Source organism: Hyperolius riggenbachi, chromosome 3 (genome assembly GCF_040937935.1).
Source record: "Hyperolius riggenbachi isolate aHypRig1 chromosome 3, aHypRig1.pri, whole genome shotgun sequence".
NCBI lineage: Eukaryota > Metazoa > Chordata > Amphibia > Anura > Hyperoliidae > Hyperolius > Hyperolius riggenbachi.
In genome coordinates, this window is record NC_090648.1 from 32,762,178 (window position 1) to 32,777,455 (window position 15,278).

Consider the following 15,278-nt stretch of genomic DNA (forward strand, 5'->3'; position numbering starts at 1 on the left):
CACTTTTGCAGAGCGATTCCATTTTTTCACTTCCTGACGTCAGTAAGGCCTCATTTCCACGAACTGTTGAGCTGTGTGCTCAGCAAGCAGCTACCAGGCAGCAGTGAGCAGTTACCAGGCAGCAGTGAGCAGTTACCAGGCAGCAGTGAGCAGTTACCAGGCAGCAGCAGTGAGCAGTTACCAGGCAGCAACAAGCAGTTACCAGGCAGCAGTGAGCAGTTGTGAGAGTTTGAGAGGCATTTCACTGCCTATCAACAGTTCTTGGAAAAAGGATTTTTTACCGCAAAATTACTGCCAGCGGTAAACTTCGCATTTTTTCCGCATTCACTAAAATTTTCTGCATGTTTTCCGCATGCGGTAAAAAAAGATGCGGAAACAACCATTATTCTTGCGGTAAACATGCGATAAAAAGGTCGCATGAAAAAGTGTAAAAAAAAAAAAATGTCAAAGTCCAGCAAGCACAGCCCTTAAAGGCTCATACACACATCAGACTATAGTCTTTGGAAAATGAAAGATCACAGACCAATCTTACCACCCTTCATGTAGTATGAGAGCCATACCTACACAGTCTTTTCTATGGAGCTGAACTCCCCCTCAGAGAGAAATCTTTGCAAGATGCTTCACACAAAGATGCTGTACAGACACAAAAGATCAGTATCTGCAAAAGATCTGTTCCTGCCAAAAATCCATTCTTGCAAATTGCAATGATAGTCTATGAGATCTGCAGATCATCATACACACATGATTTAACTGACATTCATCTGCAGATCAGATCCACCCGGATGGATTTTCAGATCTGCAGATGATTGCTTGGTCTGCAGATGAATGTCAGTTAAATCATGTGTGTATGATGATCTGCAGATCTCATAGACTATCATTGCAATTTGCAGGAATGGATTTTTGGCAGGAACAGATCTTTTGCAGATACTGATCTGTTGCATGTGTACAGCATCTTTGCGTGCAGCATCCTGCAAAGATTTTTATCTGCTGGGGAGTTCAGCTCCATAGAAAAGACTGTGTAGAGTGTGGCTCTCATACTACATGGAGGGTGGTAAGATTGGTATTGTGATCTTTCATTTTCCAAAGACTATAGTCTGATGTGTGTATGGGCCTTAAGCCTCCAGACTTCATTAAAATCAATGGGATGCGGAATATATCACCTACTACTTGTAGGTGATAAAAAAAAAGTTAAATAACGACGAAATGATGGGCCTGAAATGTTTTGTGAATTGATTTTTATTTTTTTTTAGGAAAATACCGACTTTTGCTGAACTTTTTCCGCATTAATCCCGCACATTTACCGCACTTTTTCCGCATGCGGAAAAACATGCAGAAAATTTTGAGAATTTGAACATGCCGTTGTTTTGGTCGATACTTTCCCGCAAGTACTTTACCGCATGCAGTAAGTCATTGAGAATAGAGCCCAATGGGCTTTATTCACAATCACACATGCGGTAAGAGATTCTTGACCGCTATATTACCGCCAGTGATAATTTCCGTATGTTTTCCACATTCACTAAAAATGTTCCGCATGTTTCCCGCATGCGGGAACAATCCGTAAACATTTTTGGAAAACATGCATAATTATATAGTAAACATGCAGAAACCATGCAGAAAAAAAGTGGCATAAAAAAAAAACTTGTCCAAAAAAAAAAAAAAAATTAAAGTTCAGCAAACACAGCGCTCAAGGCTCCAGACTCCATTTAAGTCAATTGGAAGCGAAATATATCACCAAGTACTAGTAGGTGATAACAAATCGCTAGTTAAGTCAGAAATAACTTTTATTTAAAAAAAGTTGTTTTTTTGCGGGAATTACCGACTTTTACCGCATTTTTTACGCATGCAGGTAAAAAATGTGTACAACTTTACGCATGCGGTAAATAATCATGCGAAAAAATTTGTGATTGTCAAGATGGTCTTTTTTCAGTCGGGGATTTACCGCAAGTGCGGAAAATGATTGTGAATACAGCCCAATGTGGACATGGTCATACTTGAGTTGGTAATTTTGCCACATTTCATTAACGAATGCGGTAACTCACTGAGAATTGAGACCAGTGTGCATTTCCGCATGTGATTCGTGGCAATATGCATGTGATTTTGCCAGGTGTAACCCCTGCCTAAGCGCTTAGTGATTGCCACACTGTGTTTTACGGAGCAAATTGAAGCCTGGTACACACATCTCAGCGGCAGCTATAAATAAAAAAATTCACCGCCCGAGGTCTTCGATCTTTAAGGGCTTCACACTACTTCCTGTTAAAACAGGAAGTAATGTGAAGCCCTTACAGATCGGAGACCTCCGACTGTCCCCCCTCCCCGCCGATGGGCAAAGCTCAAATTCTTGCAGGGGGGCCCATTGACTTCTAGTTACACCCTTGACCATGAGGCAGAAGTTTGGTAACTTACCGAACAAACATGCCTCAATTCACTAAGCCCTGGTCGGTAAGTGTCACTTACCAGCCTTCTAACAGGGCAGCAGGCAGGCAGTGAGCTGCGTGTGTGCCAGGTTTTCCCTGTAATGCATTCTGCCATCCCTTCAGATGGGCTGCAACCACCTGGGGGAGCTCTTCTGTATTCCAGAATACAGAATTTCACATCTAAAGGGATGCAGAAAAGCCCCCCAAAAGTCACCTTCCTCTGCTCTGATGCAGTGAAAGGCCCACCCAATACCTATCGCATCAAATCAGCTGAGAAGCAGGGCTGTGTGGCTCTCCCTATTGGCTGCCTGTCTCTCCCCAAAGGCTGTCTGTCAAATCCACCGCTAGAGATGTTGCGAACATCAGATTTTGGGTTCGTGAATGTCGTATCCGAACATGCGGGAAAAAGTTCGGATTTGCGCGAACTGGGTGTGTTTCCCCAGTATAGGTTAGATAGGTAGGCAGGTAGGTGCCTCCAGTGGCGGGGACAGCGGGAACAGGTAATTACAAACTCACCTTCCTCCCCTGATCCCCGGAGTAAACTTCCAGCTTCATTCTATTTCCACCTCGTCATCCATCCTGGTTACAGCGTCTCCTGTGATGATGACGTAACTGCATGTCAACACAGGAGGCCCTGTAACCAGGATGGACGCCGGGGGAGGAAATAGCTGGAGGCTTCGTGCGGGGATCAGAGGAGGAAGGTGGAAGTGTAATTACCTGTGGCCGCTGTCCCCGCTGCTCCACCCAGCGCGCCGCTTCCTGCCGCTCATCGCTCAAACTGGCCAAAACGGCCCAAGGGGAGGATCCGGGGCACCTTGGCAACAGGTTTGGGGGCGGTGCCCGGATCAAGCTCCCTAGCGACGTCACTGATGTTATCACACGCATTATACAGAAATACATTGAAGACAGCACGTTGGGATAACATAGCCCATTACAATGTGGGGATGTGAACATGCACACACTATTGTATGAGCAATGTGTTCACATACGCTAATGCAATGCACATGGGCCATATGCAATTCACTTTTATCTCCTGAGTTTTCTCCTAGGTGATATTATCCCAACTTGTAAATAAAGTGCCTTTTATACCACCAGCAAGCAGTCAAATACTCAAAATAAATCTGACAGTACTTTATCACCTACTTTGTGGTACTTCTCCCATTGCAAAGTTCTAAAAAGCCATTTTAAATTGAAAATGAAAAATGATCTCCTAGGAGAAAACTCAGGAGAAAAAGTGACTTGCATACGGGCCCTGGTGTGAGCTCAGCCGTCATCTCCAGGCACCAGGGGCTGGTCTAGGCTCAGTGGGGCCCTGGGCAGCAATGACACGCCCCTCTCCCCCCCAACTACCCCATAAGCAGCGTTTTAGGCCTCTTTGTTTCTGCTTCCCCCAGAGCACTGGAGCTGGCTAGCGGACCCCCAAGGTCTCCCCTCCTCCAGATGTACTGTGGTTCCCCGGGGCCCCTGCAGAGAATACAGGGCCCCAGGGTACCACTATACACTTAGAGGAAGACATGGGGGCAGCACACCTGGAGGCCCTGAGCAATTGCCAAGTTTCCCCCTATGAAAGAGCTGGCCCTGACAAGCATTAGAGGAAGACATGGGGGGTAGCGCACCTGGAGGCCCTGGGCAATTGCCAAGTTTCCCCCTATGAAAGAGCTGGCCCTGACAAGCACTCTTCCATCAGAATATTATTAGCCAAGCAATTTTTAAAGCTTCCATTCAGATCACATGGCTCAAAGTAGCACAAAAACAGAACAGAAAACGTCAGGCGATATAACTGATGATTTATTTAAAAGTTCCACTTATGACTCTAAAACTTTCATTTCTGTATTTTGTTTATTTGTTTTTTGTTTTGTTTGGTGTTTTTTTTTTTGAAAACTGGTAGAATTGTAGAGTAAAAAAACAATGGCAAAAACAAAGATGAAGAATTTCTCCAAGGGGTTAAATCATGGAACACAAACCAGGAGCAGAAGTTACATAAGATCACATGACTAGTCTGCAAGTCCCTGATTGGGTAGCTGGGATCAGCTTTTTTCCCATCTAGAATAAATCAGGTATGAAAAACTGTTATCTCTGGTGGGAAATGCTGAATAATTAACACTGTAGCATTGCAGCCAATTCAAATAACTTCTTATGCAGATTAGGAGGTCGTAAGGTAGGTACGGACATGCTGCCCACATCTTCTCCTGGTCACTGGCTCTTTGGTTTGGGGCGTTCCCCGGATTTCTTCTGGTACTCCTCATCTGGAAGTTCGAGCAGTCTGGAGTTTATGACAACTTCTGGAAGTGTAAAAAGGACATGGCTCTGCAGAGAGAAAACAGGTCATTGCAGATGCAGTTCACCACCAGGGGAGTTTCTTAGCATAGGCAACTAAGGTGCTTAGCAGTAGGAAATCACAAGGACTACCAAGGATCATATACTAGAGCAGTGATGGCTAACCTTGGCACTCCAGCTGTGACAAAACTACAAATCCCATCATGCCTCTGCCTTCCTGAGTTATGCTTTGAGCTGTCAGAGTATTGCAATGCCTCATGGGACTTGTAGTTCCACCACAGCTGGAGTGCCAAGGTTAGCCATCACTGTACTAGAGTATAGCTGCTGCACATGGAGGAGGGGGCTGCTGCACATAAAACATAAACAGGGTTGGACATAAAATAGGAACTGTCTTCCAGGGAAGGGGCCTGCACTTAGTACAGCGTAGTAGACGCATAGCTCCCAACTGTCCCTCTTTCGGAGAGACAGTCCCTCTTTGGGAGCCCTGTCCCTCTGTCCCACTTTCCTCCTTATTTGTCCCTCTTTAAGGACTTTGTCCCTCTTTCTATGTAAATATATACAGTATATTTCTCTACTAAAAAATGTGTTTGACTCTAAACTTTATCCCCATTCTCTATATTGATATATTACTCATTTTAAAATCTTAAAGGATACCCGAAGTGACATGTGGCATGATGAGATAGACATGTGTATGTACAGTGCCTAGCACACAAATAACTATGCTGTGTTCCTTTTTTCTTTCTCTGCTTGAAAGAGTTAAATATCAGGTATGTAAGTTGCTGACTCAGTCCTGACTCAGACAGGAAGTGACTACAGTGTGACCCTCACTGATAAGAAATTCAAACTATAAAACACTTTGCTAGCAGAAAACAACTTCTGAGAGCAAGAAAGAGATAAAAATGGATTTTCTTATCAGTGAGGGTCACACTGTAGTCACTTCCTGTCTGAGTCAGGACTGAATCAGCCCCTTACATACCTGATATTTAACTCTTTCAGGCAGAGAAAGAAAAAAAGGAACACAGCATAGTTATTTGTGTGCTAGGCACCGTACATACACATGTCTATCTCATGTCACATGTCACTTCGGGTATCCTTTAGTATGAAGGAAAATGAACCAGGATAGAAAGGACCAGTGTGCTTTGAATTATAAAACAATATATTTGTCTTTTGAAATCTTTATCATATGCATGACTAGGGGTGCGTTCGGGGTGTGATTGGGGGTGTGGTGGGGGCGTGATCAGGGGGTGTGGCAGGAGTGTGGTTTAAGTGTCCCTCTTTCTCATCTTAACCTTTTGCCGACCGCGTCACGCCGGTGGGCGTGGCCGCGGCGGCAGCCCCAGGACCGCCTAACGCCAATTGGCGTAAAGTCCTGGGGCCAGCTAATGCAGGAGATCGCGCGCATGATGCGCGCGCATCTCCTGCTTGGGGGGCGGAGCTCCGCCCCGCCTTCAGTCTCCGAGCGGCTACTGCCGCTCGGGAGACTGTTAGACGGCGAGATCGCCGTCTATTTCTGTGTACAGCGCTGTGATCGGCTGCAGCGCTGTACTGGGGACAGCCGTGTCACACGGCTGTCCCCCTGGGGGACAAGAGAGCGATCGGCTGTCATAGGCAGAAGCCTATGACAGCCGATCGCCGTAATTGGCTGGCTGCGGGGAGGGAGAAAGGTAGGGAGGGAACTTATGTAAACAAACAGTGATTTTTCAATAAGGGGGGGAGAAAAGGGGGGGGGAGATCACTTGGGTGCTGTGTTGTGCGGCCCTGCAGTTTGGCCTTAAAGCTGCAGTGGCCATTTAAGCAAAAAAAGGCCTGGTCGTTTGGGGGGTTTGACACTGCAGTCTTCAAATGGTTAAAAAGTTGGAAGGTATGTAGATGTTCCACAAGGAGAAAAGCAATTCTGCATCTGAGGGATGCACATAGAAGAGGGGGGTGTCCTTCTGGTGTTGTTTGGGGGGGGGAGTGGAGGGGGCGGGGCACTGACCCTGTGCCCGCCCTCATACTGCTGTACCTGGATGGTGTGAGGCAGCCCATCGTCCGGTTGGCGAGCCCCGCAGTGTTCAAAGCTTCCCTGGCGAAATCTTCTGCCCTCTTCACAAACAGGGTGCTGCGAATATTATCGGTCATATTGGTGGAGACTATCATAGGCATAACGCACTGCAGAGAAACGCACAGAGATCAGGTTAGTGGTCTACCAAAAACAGGCTAGCACCTCTCCAATCCCTTCTAAATTCAGCAGCCCGTCTCATTCACCTCTTCACACCCTCTTCCGATCTAGGACGGCGGTGTGCGTCCTAGATCGCGCTCCTGTTGCCGGGCACTTTCTGCGCATGTGCGCGACGTGACGTCACGCTCATGCGCAGAGAGTGCCCGGCAACAGGCGCGCGATCAAAGACGCGCACCGCCGGGCCAGCGCAGGCGTACTACTCCGGGTCATAGTGACCCGGAAGTAGTACAGTGCCCATAGAGATTCGCCCGCGAATGCTTCGGGCCATCTCTAGTTAACACCAGAGGCGATTGCGATGTGCTAATGCAGTTTCACCCTATGAGGGTGTTCCCACAGAAGTGCGTGATTTGGTTATGGAGGGATTCAGCTTGCATGGATGCGTAAAAACTCATATTCCTTCAAGTAAACCCAAGGTGAGAGGTAAATGGAGGCAGGCTGCCATATCTATTTCAGAGGCGTAGCTAGGGATTTCAGCGCCCGGGGACAAAGACTATTAGTGCGCCCTATAAGGAGAGGAAAAGGGGACGTGGCCATGCAACAAAATGTGCGCGTGGTAATGGGTGGGGCCAAATATTCATGACCTTAGCAGTATATGTAGGCAGGGGGATATGTGCCTAGTATATGTAGGCAGGGGGATATGCGCCCAGTATATGTAGGCCGGGGGTTATGCGCCCAGTATATGTAGGCCGGGGGTTATGCGCCCAGTATATGTAGGCAGGGGGATATGCGCCCAGGATATGTAGCCAGGGGTTTATGTGCCCAGGATATGTAGCCAGGGGTATATGTGCCCAGGATATGTAGCCAGGGCTATATGTGCCCAGGATATGTAGCCAGGGGTATATTTGCCCACTATATGTAGCAAGGGGTATATTTGCCCACTATATGTAGCAAGGGGTATATGTACACAGTATATGTAGCAAGGGGTACATGTGTCCTCAGTATATGTAGCAAGGGGTATATTTGCCCAGTATATGTAGCAAGGGGTATATGTGCCCATCCACCCTCCCTCTGCCAGGCTTCCTCTCACTGAGACGTACCGTCAATATGCCTAATAGTGCGCACAGCACTATTAGGCTCTGGTCCTCCCCGCCTGGCAGCCCTGGGCTGGCTCGTCCGTCCGGCTCCACGCTGTCTCCGGGCCTCCGGCTCCACTCATCACCTGACCTCCCGTTCTTCCTTCCCTGCCTGCCTCGTGACTTGTCGGGGGCGAATGGGAGGACGGGTCTGGCGGCGCTGTCTCTCTGCCGCTCTGCGCAGCGTTCCACTGCTAAGGACGCTGCGCGGCGGTGCGGCGATGACGTCACTGACGGGGGAGACCCGGGCCTGGCGCCGAGAAATAATTATATTAAAAAAAAGGACACTGCAGCTGGGCGCCCTTGGGGACCCAGCGCCCGGGGGCACCTGTCCTACCCCGACCCCCCCAAGCTACGCGCCTGATCTATTTCCTTCTAAGTAAGCCATCTTTTCCATGGACTGTTGATAGGCAGTGAAATGCCTCTCAAACTCACACAACTGCTCACTGCTGCCTGGTAACAGCTCACTGCTGCCTGGTAACTGCTCACTGCTGCCTGGTAACTGCTCACTGCTGCCTGGTAACTGCTTGTTGGTGCCTGGTAACTGCTTGCTGAGCACACAGCTCAGCAGTCCATGGAAAAGAGGCCTCATACTAGTTGCCTGGCTGCCCTGCTAATCCTCTGCCTGAGGCTGTGTTCACATCTAAAATCGAATTCGCTGACGCCGGCTATTTTTTTTTTTTTTTTTGACGGGTGGTTTTTTTCCCCCTCCAAGCGCTCCACTGCGCACTACGATTTTGTACAAAGCTTTTGTAAGCACTTTTGCAGAGCGATTCCATTTTTTCACTTCCTGACGTCAGTAAGGCCTCATTTCCACGAACTGTTGAGCTGTGTGCTCAGCAAGCAGTTACCAGGCAGCAGTGAGCAGTTACCAGGCAGCAGTGAGCAGTTACCAGGCAGCAGTGAGCAGTTACCAGGCAGCAGCAGTGAGCAGTTACCAGGCAGCAACAAGCAGTTACCAGGCAGCAGTGAGCAGTTACCAGGCAGCAGCAGTGAGCAGTTACCAGGCAGCAACAAGCAGTTACCAGGCAGCAGTGAGCAGTTGTGAGAGTTTGAGAGGCATTTCACTGCCTATCAACAGTTCTTGGAAAAAGGATTTTTTACCGCAAAATTACTGCCAGCGGTAAACTTCGCATTTTTTCCGCATTCACTAAAATTTTCTGCATGTTTTCCGCATGCGGTAAAAAAAGATGCGGAAACAACCATTATTCTTGCGGTAAACATGCGATAAAAAGGTCGCATGAAAAAGTGTAAAAAAAAAATGTCAAGTCCAGCAAGCACAGCCCTTAAAGGCTCATACACACATCAGACTATAGTCTTTGGAAAATGAAAGATCACAGACCAATCTTACCACCCTTCATGTAGTATGAGAGCCATACCTACACAGTCTTTTCTATGGAGCTGAACTCTCCCTCAGAGAGAAATCTTTGCAAGATGCTGCACACAAACATGCTGCACACAAACATGCTGCACACACTCAAAAGATCAGTATCTGCAAAAGATCTGTTCCTGTCAAAAATCCATTCCTGCAAATTGCAATGATAGTCTATGAGATCTGCAGATCATCATACACACATGATTTAACTGACATTCATCTGCAGATCAGATGCACCAGGATGGATTTTCAGATCTGCAGATGATTGCTTGGTCTGCAGATGAATGTCAGTTAAATCATGTGTGTATGATGATCTGCAGATCTCATAGACTATCATTGCAATTTGCAGGAATGGATTTTTGGCAGGAACAGATCTTTTGCAGATACTGATCTGTTGCATGTGTACAGCATCTTTGTGTGCAGCATCTTGCAAAGATTTTTATCTGCTGGGGAGTTCAGCTCTATAGAAAAGACTGTGTAGAGTATGGCTCTCATACTACATGGAGGGTGGTAAGATTGGTATTGTGATCTTTCATTTTCCAAAGACTATAGTCTGATGTGTGTATGAGCCTTAAAGGACTTACGAGGACTGATTTTAAAAAAATAAACAAAAAAAGTTAGATACCTGTGTGTTTTTGTAAGGCACGGAGGACGCCGTCCGCGCCCTCCGTGCCGTTCCGCCGGGTCCCCGCTGCTGAATATCCCCCCGAACGACCCCCGACCGCACGGCCCGGGTCGGGCTTTCCAGCCTTCACCAAGATGGCCGCCGGAGCTGGCCGCGGCTGCGCAGTCCGCATAGCTGCGAGTGCGGCTGCGCAGCTCTAAGGCCAACTCCCCGATCCACGCTACTGTTACGTGGATCGGGGGGTTGGCCTTAGAGCCGTTCGGGGGGATATTCAGCAGCGGGGACCCGGCGGAACGGCACGGAGGGCGCGGACGGCGTCCTCCGTGCCTTACAAAAACACACAGGTATCTAACTTTTTTTTTTTTTTTTAAATCAGGCCTCGTAAGTCCTTTAAACCTCCAGACTTCATTAAAATTAATGGGATGCGGAATATATCACCTACTAGGTGATAAAAAAAAAGTTAAATAACAACGAAATGATGGGCCTGAAATGTTTTGTGAATTGATTTTTTTTTTTTTTTTAGGAAAATACCGACTTTTGCTGAACTTTTTCCGCATTAATCCCGCACATTTACCGCACTTTTTCCGCATGCGGAAAAAACATGCAGAAAATTTTGAGAATTTGAACATGCCGCTGTTTTGGTCGATACTTTCCCGCAAGTACTTTACCGCATGCAGTAAGTCATTGAGAATAGAGCCCAATGGGCTTTATTCACAATCACACATGCGGTAAGAGATTCTTGACCGCTATATTACCGCCAGTGATAATTTCCGCATGTTTTCCACATTCACTAAAAATGTTCCGCATGTTTCCCGCATGCGGGAACAATCCGTAAACATTTTTGGAAAACATGCATAATTATATAGTAAACATGCAGAAACCATGCAGAAAAAAAGTGGCATAAAAAAAAAACTTGTCCAAAAAATAAAATAAAAATTAAAGTTCAGCAAACACAGCGCTCAAGGCTCCAGACTCCATTTAAGTCAATTGGAAGAGAAATATATCACCAAGTACTAGTAGGTGATAACAAATCGCTAGTTAAGTCAGAAATAAGCCGCCCCTTTTTTTTGTAAAAGTTGATTTTTTTGCGGGAATTACCGACTTTTACCGCATTTTTTACGCATGCAGGTAAACAATGTGTACAACTTTACGCATGCGGTAAATAATCATGCGAAAAAATTTGTGATTGTCAAGATGGTCTTTTTTCAGTCGGGGATTTACCGCAAGTGCGGAAAATGATTGTGAATACAGCCCAATGTGGACATTGTCATACTTGAGTTGGTAATTTTGCCACATTTCATTAACGAATGCGGTAACTCACTGAGAATTGAGACCAGTGTGCATTTCCGCATGTGATTCGTGGCAATATGCATGTGATTTTGCCAGGTGTAACCCCTGCCTAAGCGCTTAGTGATTGCCACACTGTGTTTTACGGAGCAAATTGAAGCCTGGTACACACATCTCAGCGGCAGCTATAAATAAAAAAATTCACCGCCCGAGGTCTTCGATCTTTAAGGGCTTCACACTACTTCCTGTTAAAACAGGAAGTAATGTGAAGCCCTTACAGATCGGAGACCTCCGACTGTCCCCCCTCCCCGCCGATGGGCAAAGCTCAAATTCTTGCAGGGGGGCCCATTGACTTCTAGTTACACCCTTGACCATGAGGCAGAAGTTTGGTAATTTACCGAACAAACATGCCTCAATTCACTAAGCCCTGGTCGGTAAGTGTCACTTACCAGCCTTCTAGCAGGGCAGCAGGCAGGCAGTGAGCTGTGTGTGTGCCAGGTTTTCCCTGTAATGCATTCTGCCATCCCTTCAGATGGGCTGCAACCACCTGGGGGAGCTCTTCTGTATTCCAGAATACAGAATTTCACATCTAAAGGGATGCAGAAAAGCCCCCCAAAAGTCACCTTCCTCTGCTCTGATGCAGTGAAAGGCCCACCCAATACCTATCGCATCAAATCAGCTGAGAAGCAGGGCTGTGTGGCTCTCCCTATTGGCTGCCTGTCTCTCCCCAAAGGCTGTCTGCCAAATCCACCGCTAGAGATGTTGCGAACATCAGATTTTGGGTTCGTGAATGTCCTATCCGAACATGCGGGAAAAAGTTCGGATTTGCGTGAACTGGGTAGGTTTCCTCAGTATAGGTTAGATAGGTAGGTAGGAGCCTCTAGTGGCGGGAACAGGTAATTACAAACTCACCTTCCTCCCCTGATCCCCGGAGTAAACTTCCAGCTTCATTCTATTTCCACCTCATCATCCATCCTGGTTACAGCATCTCCTGTGATGATGACGTAACTGCATGTCATCACATGAGGCCCTGTAACCAGGATGGACGCCGAGGGAGGAAATAGAATTAAGCTGGAGGCTTTGGCTATTATTCATAAAGCATTTCCGCATGCGGAAATGCTTAAAACAGCTGACTTTACCGACCACTTAGCAAAGTCAGCATTCATAAAGCCTCTTTCCGCATGAAAAAATGACACTACCGAGCAGAGTGATAAATCACCGCCTTGTGCGGTGATTATCGGAACAAATGTAGCAAAATGTTAATTCATAAAGATCACCGCAAGCGGTGTGACGTCAGGAAGTACCGCTCCCTCTGATGTGGCGATACCAATGTAAGTGAATGGAGACACACAGACCTCCCAGGCAGCTGCAGCAGAGTGGAACACGGAGAAATGTATCAACTCTGCAGCTTCCGTGTCTCCGCAAGCCTACCGCCTGCCTACCGCCTGCCTACCGCCAGCTTAGTTCGGGGAATCTCCGCACTGCTTCCGCACATGGATACTTTTTTATGAATGCCCACGCAGAAGTCTAAAAATCCGCCAGCGGTGTTTTCCCGCACTGATTCTCTTTACCGACAGCCTGTTCATGAATGATAGCCTATGTGTGGGGATCAGAGGAGGAAGTGTAATTACCTGTGCCCGCTGTCCCCGCTGCTCCGCCCAGCACGCCGCTTCCTGCCGCTCATCGCTCAAACTGGGCAAAACGGTCCAAGGGGAAGATCCGGGGCACCATGGCAACAGGTTCGGGGGCGGTGCTCTGGATCAAGCCCCCTAGCGACGCCACTGATGTTATCGCACGCATTATACAGAAATGCATTGAAGACAGCACGTTGGGATAACATAGCCCATTACAATGCGGGGATGTGAACATGCACACACTATTGTATGAGCAATGTGTTCACATACGCTAATGCAATGCACATGGGCCATATGCAGTTCACTTTTATCTCCTGAGTTTTCTCCTAAGTGATATTATCCCAACTTGTAAATAAAGTGCCTTTTATACCACCAGCAAGCAGTCAAATACTCAAAATAAATCTGACAGTACTTTATCACCTACATTTTGGTACTTTTCCCATTGCAAAGTTCTAAAAAGTCATTTTAAATTGAAGATGAAATATTATCTCCTAGGAGAAAACTCAGGAGAAAAAGTGAATTGCATACGGGCCCTGGTGTGAGCTCAGCCGTCATCTCCAGGCACCAGGGGCTGTTCCAGGCTCAATGGGGCCCTGGGCAGCAATGACACGCCCCCCTCCCCCCAACTATCCCATAAGCAGCGTTTTAGGCCTCTTTGTTTCTGCTTCCCCCAGGGCACTGGAGCTGGCTAGCAGACCCCCAAGGTCTCCCCTCCTCCAGATGTACTGTGGTCCCCCGGGACCCCTGCAGAGAATACAGGGCCCCAGGGGACCACTATACACTTACAGGAAGACATGGGGGGCAGCGCACCTGGAGGCCCTGGGCAATTGCCAAGTTTGCCCCTATGAAAAACCGGCCCTGACAAGCACTCTTCCATCAGAACATTATTAGCCAAGCAATTTTTAAAGCTTTTATTCAGATCACATGGCTCAAAGTAGCACAAAAACAGAACAGAAAACGTCAGGAAATATAACTCATGATTTATTTAAAAGTTCCACTTATGACTCTAATACTTTCATTTCTGTGTTTTGTTTATTTGTTTTTGTTTTGTTTGGTGTTTTTTTTTTTTTTTTTTGAAAACTGGTAGAATCGTAGAGTAAAAAAACAAAAACAAAGATGAAGAATTTCTCCAAAGGGTTAAATCATGGAACACAAACCAGGAGCAGAAGTTACATAAGATCACATGACTAGTCTGCGAGTCCCTGATTGGGTAGCTGGGATCACGTGTTTCTTAGTACATGATTTCCCATCTAGAATAAATCAGGTATGAAAAACTGTTATCTCTGGTGGGAAATGCTGCATAATTAAAGGGGCCCATACACTTACCGATTTTTCCGCCGATATACAGCCGATTCGATCACTGTGATCGAATCAGCTGTGAAATCGTCGCGCAAATGCTGACCGACCGATCGATTTCTGTCTGAAATCGATCGTTCCCGACAATTCCCGTCATTCCATCCGTGAGGAAGATTTTGCTCGATCGCCGGCGGGTCGGGAGTGCATCGATAGCGGCGTTCGAATGCCCGACGACCGATGCTAGCTGCAATACATTACCTGATCTGGCCGGCGTGAGTCCCTGCTGTTACTGCGGTCTCTTCTCCGCGCAGGGTTCCAGGTTTTGGGCCCAGCTGGCTGCTTCCTGTCCCGGCAGGAAGTTTAAAAAGTAGAGCACCCTCTACTGCTTAAAAACTTCCCTGGACAGGAAGCAGCCAGCCGGTCCGAAACCCGGAACCCAGCTCGGAGAAGAGACCGCGGTGACAGCAGGGACTCGCGCCGGCCGGATCAGGTAATGTATAGCTGGCGGGGGCGACTGCGGCAGCTCCACAGATTGTGATCGGTTTCATGCTGAAATCGATTCACAATCTGTTTGCAGTAAAGGCAGCTGTACGATCCCTCTCTGATCAGATTCGATCAGAGAGGGATCTATCTGTTGGTCGATCTGATGGCAAATCGACCAGTGTATGGCAACCTTAACACTGTAGCATTGCAGCCAATTCAAATAACTTCTTATGCAGATTATGAGGTCGTAAGGTAGGTACGGACATGCTGCCCACATCTTCTCCTGGTCACTGGCTCTTTGGTTTGGGGCGTTCCCCGACTTTCTTCTGGTACTCCTCATCTAGAAGTTCGAACAGTCTGGAGTTTATGACAACTTCTGGAAGTGTAAAAAGGACATGGCTCTGCAGAGAGAAAACAGGTCATTGCAGATGCAGTTCACCACCGGGGGAGTTTCTTGGCATAGGCAACTAAGGTGCTACTGCTAAGCAGTAGGAAATCACAAGGACTACCAAGGATCATATAGTAAATTGTAGCTCCTGCACATGGAGGAGGGGGCTACTGCACATAAAACATAAGCAGGTTTGGACATAAAA

General features: G+C 47.3%; 1 protein-coding gene across 2 annotated transcripts in view; it reads right to left on the reverse strand.

The window, feature by feature from the left end:
- Positions 1–14,714: 14,714 nt before the first annotated feature.
- The window catches only part of LOC137560910 (very-long-chain 3-oxoacyl-CoA reductase-B-like), a 129,245-nt gene continuing 128,681 nt past the window's right edge, over positions 14,715–15,278 (reverse strand). The window contains exon 10 of one of the 2 annotated variants that reach the window (XM_068272075.1): positions 14,715–15,086. In XM_068272075.1, coding sequence (XP_068128176.1) covers positions 14,973–15,086 — 114 coding nt within the window. In that variant the 3' untranslated portion in view covers positions 14,715–14,972. The remainder of the gene's footprint in view (positions 15,087–15,278) is intronic. The other variant, XM_068272073.1, reaches the window with a different exon arrangement.